The sequence below is a fragment of the Manduca sexta genome, chromosome 14 (assembly GCF_014839805.1).
Source record: "Manduca sexta isolate Smith_Timp_Sample1 chromosome 14, JHU_Msex_v1.0, whole genome shotgun sequence".
Classification (NCBI taxonomy): domain Eukaryota; kingdom Metazoa; phylum Arthropoda; class Insecta; order Lepidoptera; family Sphingidae; genus Manduca; species Manduca sexta.
The window spans coordinates 12265951-12283599 of record NC_051128.1 but is presented as its reverse complement, the minus strand read 5'-3'; the positions used below and the strand labels follow the sequence as shown (position 1 = coordinate 12283599).

At 34.9% G+C, this 17649-nt stretch overlaps 1 protein-coding gene and 1 long non-coding RNA gene across 3 annotated transcripts in view; one reads left to right on the top strand and one right to left on the bottom strand.

Moving 5' to 3' along the window:
* Nucleotides 1–17649, top strand: part of LOC115452646 (kinesin-like protein KIF12) — a 30305-nt gene that overhangs the window by 5271 nt on the left and 7385 nt on the right. The window contains exons 3-5 of the mRNA XM_037438450.1: nt 1291–1383; nt 2091–2244; nt 2801–2932. Coding sequence (XP_037294347.1) covers nt 1291–1383; nt 2091–2244; nt 2801–2932 — 379 coding nt within the window. The remainder of the gene's footprint in view (nt 1–1290; nt 1384–2090; nt 2245–2800; nt 2933–17649) is intronic.
* Nucleotides 13863–16185, bottom strand: LOC119189279. Of its 2 annotated transcripts, none has more exons than XR_005112325.1 (4): nt 16147–16185; nt 15280–15362; nt 14489–14598; nt 13863–14054 (listed from the first exon to the last, which is right to left on the bottom strand). It is a non-coding gene; the product is annotated as an uncharacterized LOC119189279 (long non-coding RNA). The 2 variants fall into 2 exon arrangements; XR_005112324.1 differs by having other exon boundaries at nt 16131–16169.

Sequence of the window (17649 nt, the reverse complement as noted above, 5' to 3'; positions counted from 1 at the left end):
ATCTTTCATATTCAGTAGTATAGGAGGCCCGTGCTCACTAGTGGAACAGCACATATAGATCTGATATTATTATTAATTATAATCTTAATAAGCTGTTCCGTTCGTAATTCATAGTTCCAGAATTTATTTCCGACATCCAAACTTACAAACAAACATTTCGTTTATACTAATCTAAATATTATTTTTTATTTATACTAATCGACATATCTTAGAATGCAAATTATAAATAATGAAAATTCTCTAAATCGCTTAAATATTACTAGTCGATAGGCAGCCCTTGACATTTCCCGCCAATCGCCATGTTGGGAACGGGCCACGTGAGCTGTCAATCTGGCCTGATTGGCGGGAAACTATTTGAATAATTTAACACAGCTCGTAGAATTCACTTAGTAACGAAACATCACTTTGTTTTAGTTTGTTAGCGTAAAGTTTGTGTATTTTTAATAAGATTTGTGTTTAACATTGTGTATCGTAAGGTTAAAATGGGCTTAATATTTGTAAATATTTAAATTATATGAAATTAGAAAATTTTAAGAGTTTGGTAAGATATAAACGGAATAATAATAAACATATGCATACGAAATCAATCTTGAATCGTCATAAGACTATACCTATACACCTATACATTTAAATATATGCCAAACTTATTCTTTCATTTTACATATAAAATTCAATGTCAACTAATTGCTACTGTCTACATTATCGATAGTGTTCCAAGCAGTGTTTATTAAACAATTTTCTAGCTTCAAACGGCACTGCTAGGCAAATTGTACCCTTTACATTATGCACAAAGGTCATTGTAAACATAAATTTCACCCGATGCGCCTCTATATGACGTCCGTATATGCCGGTCATACATTTTTAAGGAGAATTAAATTATGGATCAACAAATGATATGGTTTCTATGAATGCTGATTGATCAACAAATAATATGCTTTTCCTGGACTCAATAAAGTTTCGGGTTTTTCTCTGCTCCGATTTTGGTATATCTTCCACGGCTTACAAAATATAACGGACAGCAATACTTATGAATAAAATGTTTGAAAAGCCCAAAATATGTTAACATATTGGACCGGATATACACAGGCTTATCCCGGACCGCGACACACTTATGTTAGCTACTATGACGGGTTTTAACTCCTTGTATAAGGTCGTCGCTACCCGGGCAGATATACAATATTTATCACCAGCACATTTATCCTTTCAAACAAGGAGTAAGGAAAAAATGTGTATAGTTGATTGGTTCGATTACCATAACCAACCGCGGGTATACATAATAAAATTTGACAGCAGCGGCAGTAGAGCGGCAAGTCTGGACCGCAGCACCCGCGGCTCCAGCTCCACTCTCAACGCCGATGAAGACAACATCAACGTCGTCGTCAGGTAATGGTGCCTATATTCATACTGTCCGTATTAGTGCCAAACCACGAAGTCTTCGGCCGAGCACTGCGAGCGTTTTGTGTCAGCGGCAGTGAGCGACACAGATATACCGGAGAATAGGAAGGATGCCTGATATAGCAGTGCTGATACCGTCTTCTGTCATATGCTGCTTAGCCACATTTCGTGGCTTGGCACTTAGGCAGTCAGGGCGAAATCACGCTCTCAGAGTCCTAAATATTTATTATGGCATCTTTGTCTTATTACACCTTCGTGGGATTTGAGCCTTCATGGTACAGACCATCATGCCTATCAACTGCATATTTATTATATAAGAATGTGATAGGAGGAATTATTTAAATACGAAGTTATTATTAATTTATAACGAATAACTAAAAGCAATTTTTAATAAACAATCCTAACCGCTTTTTTTTCGACCTATTTCAAAAATGGACCAATCAGAACATAGAGTTTTTGACATTACAAATGACTTATTTTGATTGGTTCATTCTTCGGATTTGGAATTTTCAAAACTTTGGAATTCGGAATCGTATTGAAGACTGAGATTGCGATCATTTATTGAAAGCAGCTGTTTGGAAGTGCGGCCCAGTTGAACTTCACACTTTTTTTAGAATGCACACAAACTCCCTCCACCAATCAAAGAGGAGAAATAGAATTGAATTATATGCTATTCTTATAATCACAAAATACAGGGTCCGTCCCATCAACGAAAAGGAGAGGTCTCGTGGCGAGCGGATGATGCTGGAGTTCCCCGGCAAGGGTCAGGTGGTCTGCAACAACACCACTCCAGGTCAGAAACCGAAGGTCTTCTCCTATAACGTGGTCTTCGAACCTGCTGCGACCCAGGTGACAATATTTATATTTTTCATTAGCACTGTCTTTAATATTAGTATGTCTGTTTATTAGTTTGTAAATTATTAGTACAATATAGCGAATTATGTGTACAAGCGTGGTTTTAAATGCTTATACGAATAGTACTTCATACGATATTTTTTTTTATTAACACATGAAAGTGAGTTCGTCACTCGTGATTGTCAACGCAGTATAATCTAAGTATACCAATATATAAAGCTGAAGGGTTTATTGCTTTGCTATGAACGCACTTATCTCAGCAACCGGGAAAATATTTATACCGGAAAATCTTTGTCACGCGGGCGGTGCCGCAAGCAAAAGCTAGTTTTAGATAAATTTTTACCAACCAGAGACGCTGAGTCTTCTCTTATGGATTACCAAAATAATGCTAGCCTGTCGTAGGACTTAAGAGCAGTTCTAATTGACGATGTTCAGGTAATGTTTAAAATCTCAATAGCTTAGACGCTCAATATTTATAACTATTAACTGTTCCAATAAAATCTTAGACGCTCAATATTTATAACTAGGTTATAAATATGCTTGTGTTTAGGAGGACATTCTAGAATATTCCGGAGTGAAGAGACTCCTAGAGATGGCAGTAGAAGGTTTCTCGTGCACGGCGTTCTGCTACGGTCAGACCGGCAGCGGGAAGACGCACACGCTCACCGGACGTCCAGGGCTGGTGAGTCAATACCACTTATTCAAGCACGTAACGCTGTTAAATAATTACATTCACTTTTGTAGTGGCCTAGGTTCGAATATAAATGACTGTAATCTGTAGAAAAGTTATATTTGGTGTGATATATGTACTGGTTTGATTAGCGACATCGTTGCCTCGTATATCTAGTGATGGCGATATGGACGCGAAGGTCCTGGGTTTTATGCTGGGTCAAGCATTTTATGTGAGTTTTCTCATACGAGTTAACCGAGAATAAACCCTCCAGACGCTTGACATCTGACAGGGAGGCAGTTCCTGCACCTGATCTCTCTTCGGTCAAGTGTTATTGCCGTCTTATCGGAATACGAGTGTGAAGGAATAGAGAGTGCACCTGTGTATTGCGTACTCTTGTCCAATATAATATCTCCTGCGTACTTGGCTTATCTCCGTTGAGACTGGCCGACGTGGCCGAAATTTGGCTAGAAGGGATTCAATTCACAGCTTACGGTATTCTTTACGTGACCCCTCTGTACCTGATGGTAAACGGAGTTGTGACCAGTAAAGGTATCTCCCCAGAGATGACAAGCATATTGTTGTCACTATTGGACATAGTTTATTGACAAAATCAATCTCAAAAAATCCTCCTTCATATAACGTTGCCTGAAATAAGATTCAAACTTATGACCACATACCTATGCTGCCACTAAACCAAGAATGAGAATTCACATGACAAATTTTCACACGAAATCAAGGTAAAAGCGTCTCAAACAAAATAACCAGTGACGTCGTTCTAAGTTCGCACGGTCACCGCGATCGATACCTTACCTATCATTGTTATCCATTGATCCAATGTCACGTGCTCATGGTAATTACAATCATTCTCTATAAAAATTAGGTGGCGTTGTTCCTACAGTAAGCTAGGAATGTTTACCTACCATTGAGTTTGCTTTAAGATGGTATGTTTAGACTAGCGTATCTCTGAAAATAGATACATTCGTTTACTAATAGTTACTAATTACTATCATTCAAAGGTTGCGGGCGCCTAAAGCGCTCACCCTAAAGTCCGATGTGTTTGTATCAACCGACCTGACAGGCTAACATGTCAAAAAAGTTACTGTCACCTGTCATATAAAATTATATTTTTACGATCGGCCGCGTGACCTCAACTCCTCTATATCTCCTCCGTGGCAATTCTTGTGCGCTGTCTTCACACAGCATTCATGCCCATGCACGGGCCTACATTTTGCACGACCCGAGGCAGATAGTTCAATGTGTATACCTCATGGTTGTAACTACACATTGAGGTCTATGAGGGCTCGCGAACGTTTCTTAGCCCTCTTCCCTCAGCCCATCTTAGGTTCCTTTCCCTTCCCCACATATCGTCAACTTTCCTCCAGGGCCGTGCAATAGCTAAGCCAGGGGATTCCAATATTCCATTCGCAGGTTTCACTCGGTGTTGACTGCGGGTTCGATAAAAAAAAACCCTCTACGTCTAAGGTACATTGTGTTAGAAAATTCTCTGTTGTATTGGAATTAACACTCAAGACTCCCGGTCCATAGTCCATATGCTGGCAATTAAGAATTCGATTATAAAAGAGAAATTCGGTTTTAAAAACTAGGTAACATAATGAAGACGATAATAAATGTAAAGAATTTCCGATTGTTTAGTTATTGCGAATATCAATTTATTATCTTCATTTTGAGATAGTAAAACTGATCAAAATCAGTTACAAATATTGAAATGCGTCATTCAATTAACAGCCAGTTTGCCCGCATCCCCGGCTCGATACACGTTTTCGTCAATTTTTCTTACATAATACATAACATCACGCATTTTATCCCCGAAGGGGTATGCAGAGGCGCAACTAGGGCACCCACTTTTCGCCAAGTATGTTCCGTCCCATGATGTGATAGGGGGCGAGCCTATCGCCATATCGGGCACAAATTCCAGACTCCGTGCTGATACTGAGCAGAAAAACCCAAATATCACTTTGCCCGACCCGGGATTCGAACCCAGGAACTCAGAGCGCTATTGTACCGGACATGCAATACAACTACGCCACTGAGGCAGTCAATTTTTTTTATTTTTGTGATATTCTCCTAAGGAAAATAGATTTCATTTGTGTAGGATTTGGCAGATACAGGCTCGCCTAGTTTGAGAGTCCTTATACATAAAAGTGTACCACCATGTCTGCTAAAATAAAATAAAGTATTATCATTCGCGTATGCACTTATTTACAAGCGGCGATAGCCTAGTTGGGTGTGGAACGGACTGCCAAGGAATTTCGAAGGTGTGTGAAGTCTACCAATCCGCACTAGGCCAGCGTGGTGGACTAAGGCCTAATCCCTCTCAGTAGTAGAGAAGGCCCGTGCTCAGCAGTGGGACAGTATATAATACAGGGCTGATATTATTATTTATTATTATATGCACTTATTTGAAACTGGCCGTTCATCTAATCTCTACAAATATAGCTCTACGTAACGCTCCGACCTCCCAGCGATGTGGGATTCCGAATCTATACTAATATATAAAGCTTGCAATGACTAAGGGTCCATATATCCCGATTCCTGCTGGCTTTCCTTTTGTAACTTATGTAAAATCTAATTATCATTAAATCTAATTATCCTTCCCTCCGGACCTCTGAGGCGTTCAGACGTGTTTTTAGTTAATTCTGTGTAAATTTAAAATAAAAAAAAAATAATATTCATAAATTAAAGTGCATAGAAAAGTGATCTTTAAGCTTACAGCCAAAAACCTATTTTAGCAAACCTTTATTATGCAACGCGCGAAGAGTACTGCGTAAAGTAAATGAGACAGCAATACATCACCCGCTTCAATGACGGAAGGCTCTAATTATATTTGTCGGAAACCCAATTTATACGAAATCGAAGCGAATTAACCATTTAGAAAGACCCTAGGAAAGAATGCCTATCAATCGCACACCTGACACGAAAGGGGATTTAGAAACAACAAAACCTACTCATAGAAGAAAGGCCAAAACTACGGACGATACAAATAATAATGATAAACAACTAACAGCTCAAATAAGCGAGATAAAACAAATGTTCCTTGATTTCAAAACTTTACAAGAACAAAAGTTTGAAAAATTATACACGTCTTTCGAAGAGATAAAAAAACAAAACATAGATATACATTCCTCAATAAATTATTTGTCAAATTCATACGATACACTCAAAGATCAACTTCAAAAACTTGAAACTGAGCGCCAAACAAATCTTCAATATATCAAGACTCTTGAAGATAAGTTGGATAAACTTGAATCTAGCTCAAGATCTACAAGTATAGAAATCAGAAATATTCCTATCCAGAAACAAGAATCTAAGCAGACCCTTTTAAGCACCATCAACACTATAGGTACAGCCATAAGCGCCCCAGTAGAACAGCTACAAATTAAGGATATATACCGTATCAATAGTAAGGATAAAGACAATAGGCCAATCATCGTAGATTTCACCAGCGTCCTTACAAAGGAAAATTTCATTAACATGTACAAAAAAATAAATAAGGATAAGTCTAAGCTAACCACAGATACTATCAAGATAAGCGGACCAAGCAAACCTATCTTTACATCTGAAAACCTAACGCCAAAGATGAAAAGGTTATTCTTCCTATCTCGTGACATTGCGAAGACGAAGGAATACAAGTACTGCTGGGTATCACATGGTAAGATTTTTCTACGCAAATTCGATGGCTCTTCAATTATCCAAATTAAAAGCGAGAATGATATAGATTGCCTAAGAAACCAAATATGACTAATTATATTGTATAATTATGATATAACTTTCACACATCTGTGGTGTTATATTATATATGTACTAAATTACACTGCAAACTTTATTATTAATATTTTGATATTAAGATCTCATTACTACGAATATGTTATGTTTTGTAACTCGATTAAGCTGCAAAACATTTTACTATTAGTATTATATAATTCTTTTCATAAATTAGTTTTAGTATTATATAATTCTTTTCATAACTCTCTTTTAATTTGTATACCAAAAGAAATGATACATTTGATCTCATATTGTTACTTAACCTTAGACTATAATATAAGTTATATTTTACACACACATACACACACTCATACGCCATATATACAATTGAGTCTCACGGATTCACTTTTCACACTTTTTGTCCTACTTATTTCCTCATTTTATAATATATTTTTCGTTCTCCTTAAGTACAGATTTACAAACGATATTTTTTCTACATTCTATATTTTTATTCCTTTTTAAAATTGTTACTAATTAATTATGGACCATATAAATTTTATTAATGAAATTGAACAGATAGAAGTTTCTAAAGCTTATTCCTGTTCTCCAGAAATGTGTCAGGTTTACGTAGATAAAGCTGTAAACCCACTTAAAATACTGCATATTAATATTAGGAGCATAAGTCATAATTTTGATGATCTATTAACTTTATTGGTGCGGATCCAGGTGCAAGTGGATGTTATCATTTTATCAGAATGTTGGTTAAGTAAATGCCCTCTTCTACCAGAACTTCCTGGCTATAATTCTTTTATGTCTAATTATACAAACCAAAATGATGGGGTAGTTGCTTACACAAGATATTCACTAAATTTTGCTGTTGAGATACCAAACTTTCTGGAAGCTAATTGCTTAGTTCTCAGATATAATAACTTTGCTTGTATTGCACTCTATCGTCCCCTTCCTATAAAAACATTGACAATTTTGTGATCTCGCTCGATTCGGTATTACAGTCCTTAAACAACTACCAAAATATTGCTGTTATTGGAGACATCAATATAAATATTGGACTTAATAGTAACGACCCAAATTCTGACCCTTATCTGAATGCTCTTACTTTTCATGCCCTAATTCCAGCACATACTTTACCGACTCGGAATACAAATTGTCTCGACCATATAATATTAAAAACAAAAAAAAGAAGCTACTGCTTTAGTTCTAGATTCATCTATTACAGATCACGCCCCAGTAATGCTTATTGCAAATATTAATATAAAAACAAACCATAATTTGCAGCGTTTAACAAAACGTATAGACGAAACAGCCTGCATCAATAATCTTCGAAACTTTGACTACTCCGCTGTTTTAAGATGTGAAAATCCTGATGAAGCAACTACCTTGCTTGTAAAAATTATTTCAGACATTATCACATCACATACTTTAATTAAAATAATTCCTAGTAAAAACGTAATACGTAAGCCCTGGATTACGCCTGGCCTTTACGCTGTATGCGAAACCGCGACAAACTCTATCGTAAAACTGTGAAAAATCCTGACAATGAGATTATTAAAGTTACATATAACCGCTATAGAAACTTCTGTAACAATACAATTAAAAAAGTTAAACGGGAATATGAACGCACACAATTTGAAAAAACAAACAGAAACCCTAAAGCTATGTGGGATCTAATAAAAAGGTAGGAAATTTTAATAAAACTTCTTCCAATGCACATGATCTTCTCACCAACGCCAATGATCCTATATGTTCTGTAAATTATGTAAATCATTATTTCGCCAACATTGGTAAAAACCTAGCATCTAAAATTACTGAGCCAGTCCAAAATATTTATTCAAACTATTTTCAGAAAACACCCCCCCAAAATTCAATGTGTTTGATGAGTACAAGTGCTAATGAAGTAGAACAACTAATTCTTAGTCTTAAAATTACAACTGCAACTGGCTGGGACGGAATACCTACCTCCATAATAAAAGCAATCAGTCAAACAATTACTCCTGTACTTGTTCATATTTTTAATCTATGCCTTTCTTCTGGAGTTTTCCCTGTTAGGATATGGACGGCAATAAAACAGGCTCTTCTATTATTTTACCTTTATAATTTTATTCTAACTTTTACTTGTTACATTAAATCACTCGTCATCCATCTTGTACGTATTTTTCTATTTAAACCAAAGAGAATTACCATAGCCAACATCATCATAACGTAGACAGCAAACGCGGTAAGTACAAAATCACCAGTTTAACACACCTCCTTGATTTTGTAACTTAACTACAGTACAAGTTTACATAATTTTAATAGACTCTACCAATTTCAAACTAACCAAATTAAATTAACATTAAACACTTTATGACATCAATCAAAACATTTCACAACTAAACATTTTCTTCAATAAACATTACAAATTAAACATGAGTTTCATTTATACCTCATCATCATTTCTAACCCCTAGCAAATATCTGAATTTTTTTATGTTTAGCTTTACAAAGAGACTTTGTTAAAATGTCAGCAATTTGTTCCTCAGTATTAATTTTACATACATTAATTATACCTTTCTTTTCAAAGTCATGAACAAAGTGATAGCTTATATCAATATGTTTAGAATTTTACAAAATTTACCATTTTTAGACAAAGCAATGGCTCCAGTATTATCCTCATAAATTTTGATACAGTTAATTACTACATCTAAGTCACTTAACACTCCCTTTATAGGTAGCACCTCCTCAACACAATCTGCTAACGCATAATATTCAGCATGAGTTGAAGCCCTTGAAACTATTTTTTGTTTTTGTGATTTCCAAAATATTGTATTTCCATATACTTTAATGACAATTCCTGTGGTGGACTTTCTATCAACAATATCTGCCCCCCAATCTGCATCAACATAGGCATCTATTATATTCTCATAATTTGCATTATAGTTTAACTTAAATTTTCTGGTGTTATACAAGTATTTCAGAACACGTAGAGCATATTTATAGTGAGTTTCATCATAACTGTTTTGAAAACGACTTAGATAGTTCACAGAATAAGAGATATCTGGACGTGTTCCATTTGCCACATATAGTAAAGCTCCAATCAGGTTACGGTATTTAAAATTTTCATTAATTTTTGCAGATGGTTCCAATTTTAAGTTTATCTCCATAGGTGTTTCATACCCCTTTGAATTAATTATTTGAAATTTAGATGCAACATTTTTATATATTCTTCTTGGCTTAAGTACATCTTCTTTTCTTCCTTTTTGTATTCTATGTTAATTCCTAAATACTGTTTAATTCTTCCAAGGTCTTTCATTCTGAATTTCTTATTTAACATATTTTTACTTCTTTAATACAGTTAATATTTGAGCTAACCACAAGCAAATCATCAACATAGAGTATTATATATACCTTTTCATCTCTTATACATCCTGTATATAGGCAGTAATCATGATCAGATCGCTTGAATGATATTTCCTCCATAAAATTGTGAAAGCATTCATACCAATCACGTGGACTCTCTCTCAATCCATATAATGATTTCTTTAATAGATAGACTTTGCCTTCTTCTATTTCATAGCCATCAGGCGGATAGATGTACACTTCTGATTTAATATTTCCATTTAAAAATGCTGTTTCCACATCCATTTGTTCAATTTCCCATCCATTTAGACATGCTGTAGATAATACAATTTTTAATGTAGTCATTCTTGCAACTGGTGAGTATATTTCTTCATTTTCACTGTATATCTGTTGAAATCCTTTTGCAACTACACGAGCTTTGTAGTTTCCATTGGATTTGATTCTGTATATCCACTTAACTTCTATTATTTTCTTGTTTAATGGTTCTTTAACTATTTTCCATGTGTTATTTTCTTCTAAGCTTTGTATTTCTTCATCCATTGCCCTTTTCCATTTCTTTGACTCTGAACTATTAATAGCTTCCTCATAGTTTTCCGGTAAGTTTACATTACAGAAATTGGCATGTACTACATAGTCTTCATATTTTTTAGGCATTTTCTTTGTTCTTTTTATTCTTATTTCTTTCACCTCTTTATTATCTTCTTTCTTATTTTCTTCTATTTCTTTGCACTCAACATTTTCCTCATCTTCTTGATCATTCCTATCATTTCTTGGGTTCTCATCTTCTGACTCCTGTTTCATACCATTATCTTCATTATCAGTTTCTTTACCACAATCAAAATTTATATATTGGGGCCTTTTTTCAATAAATGTTACATGACGACTTACAATTACTTTATTTCCTATTAAAATTCTGTATCCCATATCCGAATAACCAACTAATATGCCCTTTTCTGCTTTTGGATACAATTTTGATGTTCTCCGCTGTTCTGGTGTTCGAACAAAAGCTTCGCTTCCATATATTTTCAAATTTGTCACATCTGGTTTTCTTCCTAAGAATATTTCATATGGTGTCCTTTTAATCAGTGTATTTGTTAACAATCTATTCCCCAAATATGCAGCGGTTCTAACACATTCCGGCCAATAACATTTATCGATCTTTGCTTCAGCTAATAAACATCTCGCTCTGTCCATTACTGTCCTATTATATCTCTCAGCTACTCCATTTAATTGATGTGTATATGCAGGGCAAGGTTTTATGTAGATACCTTTTGTTTTGAAAATTCAAAAAAATTTCTGTTCAAATATTCTGTACCATTGTCACAGCGAATCTCCTTAACTCTTTTTCCTGTTTGATTTTCAACTAAATTAACATAATTCACAAAACAATCATACACTTCACTTTTTGAATTAATGCAGTACACTTTAGCTAACTTACTAAAATCATCAATAAAGCTAACAAAATATTTTTCACCACCAAAACCTATGGGATTTATTGGGCCATTTACATCAGTATGTATTATTTGAAGCAAGTCAGTAGTTCTACTTTTCTTATTTGAATTAAATGGTAAATTAGACATTTTATTTTCTAAGCATATTTCACATTGATAATAATAATCATTTTCAATTTTCTGTGGCAAACCGATACATAAGTTATTTTCACATAATTTACTTACATTATAAAAATTTGTATGACCAAGAATTCTGTGCCATTTTTCCTTTTCTGACATACCTACACTTACATATGAGCTTGGACTAACATTTTCATAGCTTACTTTTCCATTTAATAAAAACAATTTATTTTTCTTTATTGCACATGCTATTTGATTGTTATTAGGGCCATATATCTGTGCATTATCATTGTTAAACAATATTACATTATTATTAGAAGTTATACTAGATACACTTAATAGATTTTGTCTCATAGTGGGTACATAATAAACATTATATATTTTAGTTTTTAGCCATTGACCTTTTACATTGAAGTACATTAATATGTTACCTATTTTATTAGTTTTCAAAGAAAAACCATCACCCACCCTAATATCAACTGGATTATTTAAATTTTTATACTCACAAAAATATTTCTCATTATTTATAATATGGTCCGAGCAACCACTGTCCAACAACCAAGACACTTCATTCTGCATGTCACAGTTCTTACTTACTACTTGAGAAGACATTACTTCAACATTAAATGAGTTTGTAACGGGAGCACTCTGCACAACGGATGTTCCTGCCGTACCACCAGATTGCCATCTTCCTGATGTACCTTTGCCTCCTCGATGTTGACCTCGACCTCTGAAATATCTGTTTCCCTCCAGTTCCAGTTTCCTCTCCATGCAGGTCGCACTTGATTTTGCCTTGTTGGACAATTTCTCTGATAGTGTCCCGGGTTTCCACAATTATAACATTTCTTTTCCTCTTTTCCTGCGCGAAATGCTTGCGACGACGCTTGTGTACACTTCTCTGTCTCTTTTATTTTTTGTGTAAGTAATAGCTTCGACTTTACATAATCCACCGATTTTTCCTTGTCTGGTAATGCATCCACTATGTCCACTATTTGAGAAAAGGACTGCGGTAGGCAAAGCAACAAGTAGTTTAGCTTGTCCTCTTGTGTAACTATTTCTCCACTGCCGATTAGGTTATTTATGTGTGCCTCGAACTTGTTTAAAAACTCAGCAGGATCATCATTTTCATTCATTTTTAAGTCAAGTAGGCGTCTTTTGCTCAAAAGTTTATTGGCTGAGCTTTTCGTCGCATAAATGCTGTCGAATTTGTGGATCATTTCCTTCGCAGTTATTTCGTTAATTATAAGTTCGAGTTGTGAATTCGAAACGCTGTTCACTATATAGTTTTTAGCTTTAATTTCTTTCGTCTTCCAATTTTGCTCGGTTATATTATCTGGCCTGTTCTGCAACTCGATCACTTCATAACAGTCTTTCATTTCTAAGAATAGTTTGAGTCTAAATTTCCATTTGTCATACGCCGTGCCGTTAAAAACTTGCAATTTAAGTTCTTCTTTTTCGTCCATTTTGCTGACAACCACTAACTTCTGCTACCATGTTAGGATATGGACGGCAATAAAACAGGCTCTTCTATTATTTTACCTTTATAATTTTATTCTAACTTTTACTTGTTACATTAAATCACTCGTCATCCATCTTGTACGTATTTTTCTATTTAAACCAAAGAGAATTACCATAGCCAACATCATCATAACGTAGACAGCAAACGCGGTAAGTACAAAATCACCAGTTTAACATTCCCGAAAGTATTTAAAAAAGCACTCGTACACCCTATTCATAAGAGCGGGCAAAAAAACAACGTTGATAATTATAGGCCTATTTCGGTATTGACAACACTATCAAAAATTCTTGAAAAGTTACTCAATAATAGATTATTAGATTACATAAATAAATATAACATTATTTCTGATAACCAATTTGGCTTTAAACAGGGTAAATCTACTGAAGATGCAGTATTAAATTTGACTAAAAGCGTTGTAAAAGACTTAGATATGAAAGAAAAAACAATTGGTATATTTCTGGACCTATCAAAGGCTTTCGATACCGTCTCTATCGACATACTTATAACAAAGCTGGAACGCATAGGTGTTAGGGGTATTGCTCTAGATATTTTTAAAAGTTACCTTAGTGATCGGTCTCAATATGTTAAAATTGGAGATAAAATTAGCCAAGATGAATCCATTAATTTTGGAGTCCCCCAAGGTAGCGTCCTTGGACCTACCTTGTTTACTATATACATAAATGAACTCTGTCAATTATCGTTACCAAATTGCAAAATTATAATGTATGCTGATGACACAGTTCTACTCATACATGGTAAAAACTGGTCTCAAGCTAGGCTGCGTGCTGAACAATCACTATCTGTTGTTATGAACTGGTTAGCGTATAATCTGCTGACCCTCAATGTCAATAAAACCAAATATATGTGCTTTGCATTAAAATCCTCTTCTCTCCCTCCCTCATCTTTCACACTTATTGCACATGCCTCATGTAATACAATGAAAAACTGCACTTGCCCAGCAATTACTGCAACAACGAAAATAAAATATCTTGGAATAATAATTGACAATCGCTTAATTTGGAATGAACATATAAATTTAATAAAAAGTAGGATTCGTAAACTTATATACATTTTTAAAAATCTCAGACCTGTAGTTGACCAAAAAACTTTAAAAATAATCTACTGCTCGCTAGCGCAGTCTGTCATAACCTACTGCATCACTGCTTGGGGAGGTTGTGGTGTATCCAAAATGCTAACCCTTGAAAGAGCTCAAAGGGCAGTGTTGAAGGTCATGTTTTATAAACCAATCTTATACTCAACTACTGAAATATATACTCTTGCAAAAGTACTTTCTGTAAGACAACTTTTATCCTTCAAATTATTCTTCGTCAACATTCGGAGCTTCATTTTACTCCCAGTATCAAAAACGAAGAAGAGATTTAGTATGTCAATCAGACACCTGTAGAACTGCTGCATCCAGTCAACATTTTTATTTTATTGGACCCCGATTATATAACAAAGCAAACAAGTTTCTTAACTTATATTCCCTTACTTTACGTGAATGTAAATCTGTAACAACAAAATGGCTGTTAACCCTTTCATATGAGGATACAGAATCATTCATAAAAATAGGAAAATAATAGGACACATAAACATGCATACATACACACACACACACACACGCACACACAGACAAACTCACACACACACACACTAACACACACACAACCACACACACACACACATTTTTTGTTTGTTTTGATTTAAGTACCTTTTGAAAGTTTTCTTTACATTGTGGAATACAACTATCGACTTTACGGAGGTGGGCGTTAATATCTGCGACACAGTTACCCAACTAATGCAGATATTTTCGAACATTGTATTTTTAAAAAAACTGTATTATTTATTCCAAATAAAGATTTCTTATTTATTCTTATTTATTTATTATTTATACATATAAGTACTTTGTATCTATATGTTGTCGGGGTCCCTTTCGGAAAATGTCACCCTTTGCCCCTGAATGCTAGAGTTTATTTGTATGTTTAAACGCGCTAATCTCAGGAACTACTAAACTGATTTTGAAAATGTTTTCACTAATAGAAAGCTACGTTTCACCCGATTACTATTGTCTACTTTTATCCCGGAAAAAGTTAATCATGCGGACTGAGCCGCAGGCAAAAGTAAGGTAGTTGGTACAAAAACATGTTATCCATACTGGTATACATCCGTCATAATGTTTGCATTCGTTACCAATATTAATCAACGTCCGATCGCCCTCGCGTGATGTAAACCCATCGTTTGTTGGTACACACGTTGTCCATCGGTCTTCTTGACTATTAATCAAAGTTTTCCATAATTATTATGAACAAATATACATGTAACTAATGATAGTATACGTCTTTAGGTCTTAGTACTTTGCAATGTCATGGGAGAATCGATATTGGGTGAATCCCTTCTTTGGAAATTATCGCTTGCTTTATCGGTGAAGGAAAATATCGTGAGGAAACCTGCATACCTGAGAAGTTCTCCATAGGAATTTCGGGGGTGTGTGAAGTCTACCAATCTGCACTAGGCCAGCGTGGTGGATTAAGGCTTAATCCCTCTTAGTAGTAGAGGAGGCCTGTGCCAAACAGTGGGACAGTATATAATTCAGGGCTGATGATGATGATGATGACTTTGTAATGTCATGGGAGAATCGATATTGGGTGAGTCCCTTTGCGGGAGTTCGGCATAAGCATTTACATACAAACTTTGCAGTCACAGATTATTTATACCACAGACGCTATCCGTGAAAGTACTATTGTATTCCGGTTAAAGGATATTGTAGCGAGTGTAGTAACTGGCATTGAAACTTAACTTAAATAATCCCATCGTCATAAAATAATTGAAGTGCCGAACTAACATGTCTTTGTTCTACCTATTTAGCACTAGAGATACCAAACAGCATATAGAGTAGCTGATTTTTTTGTTTGAAGGGGTAATTAAATGAATATGAAAGGCGTTAACAACATTATCAGTAAACTATATCTTAAAAATTACACATATAAATATAAACCTACAAAATTACAAACACTTACATCTATAAAATTACAAATACTTACAAAAAAATATGATTACCTGAAAATAATAAGATAAATAATGCACCTTCAATCAAAACAATTTTAAAAATGGAACAATAAATAAATTACCATAAACTGTCATTCAAATTTTCATATTACGAACATCTATTAAAATAAATTTCTTTTCTTTCTTTCTTTCTACCTATTCGACCTCAAACATTGGTTTTTGGTAGTGATTCAGTAAAGTGCTGGCCGCAAAACGTCCATTACTGCATACATTAGCGCGATGTCCACATGCCGTGTCGTCGCAAGTTAATGGCGAAAATTGATCGTTGTCTATTTGTCGATTGCATTAACGATGGGGTTTGGTATGTCTGCTGCTAAATTGTTAGAAGTTGGATTTAAAATTCATAACTTTTATAAACTGTTAAGAAAATAAACTATGCAATTTATCGACTATTTTAATATGAACTTTGCAGTTCAACAGCATAAAGCTTTTTTAATACTGTCTCGTCAAAGTGACTCTACTGTACTTAATGATAAGCGTAGTGGGGTCCAGATAGGGTATCGAGCGACAAGAAATGATTACCCCACGTCAATCGACACAGTTATTCGCTCCTGTTTTAAATGGATATACAAAGGCTAATTCTGAAACGCGACACACTGCCTTGGGCAACTATGGCTGGTTTTAACACCTTGTGTACGGTGGTTGCTATTCGAGCGGATATAAAATATATCCTGCCAGAGCAATTTATTGCGCAAGAACTTTCAGGACGTCGAGGTGCGTTTGTCGTAAGTGATGGTCACAGAAGGTGTTAAAACGGTATCCAGGTTGATACAATATATATTTCACCTCCAGCTATTTAGAAATTGGACTCAAATGCTAAGCAATTTTACTAAGCCAGTGCAGCATGGAGGTATTTATATGTATATATATATATTATTTTGGAGGTATTTATTTATGGAGATATTTTATATTTAGATATCCACGTCCCTTATTTAATTGTAGATTCAGCCGAACTAACCTTGGTAGCCACTCGCCTGTCCCTTGCTTATCCCGATTATATAACCGAATTGTAGAAAAATCTGATTGTATTGACATATTTAACGACTCGCTTCCTATCTTCAAAAAGAAAATATTGAACTCGCTTGTTGAAACCTAAATTTAGTTTAATATTCAGTCTTATATTTAGAATATACTGCACTTATGGTGCAGCCAATTGTTAATTGTTATGTATTTAAAATGTTATAAAAATAAATAAATAATAATATTTATACTGCATTCACTGACGTAACTAGATCCATTCTGAAGACGTATTTATCTACAGCAAGAACGGGCCTTCTCGACTGGAGTATTACTAGTGACTTATAGAGCATAAATGTTTACTTCGTAGTTCATATGATAACATTTCTGGTAGCCCAAACCCCTGCATTCGCTCCCCTCTTAAATCTCATTTCCTTTCGTTCTGTTAATCTCTACGCATTCATGATTCTTTTAATATTGCCGGTGTTTATAGCCATTGGAGTAAATATCAGGAGAAAACAGACTTCGAGTTCTGGC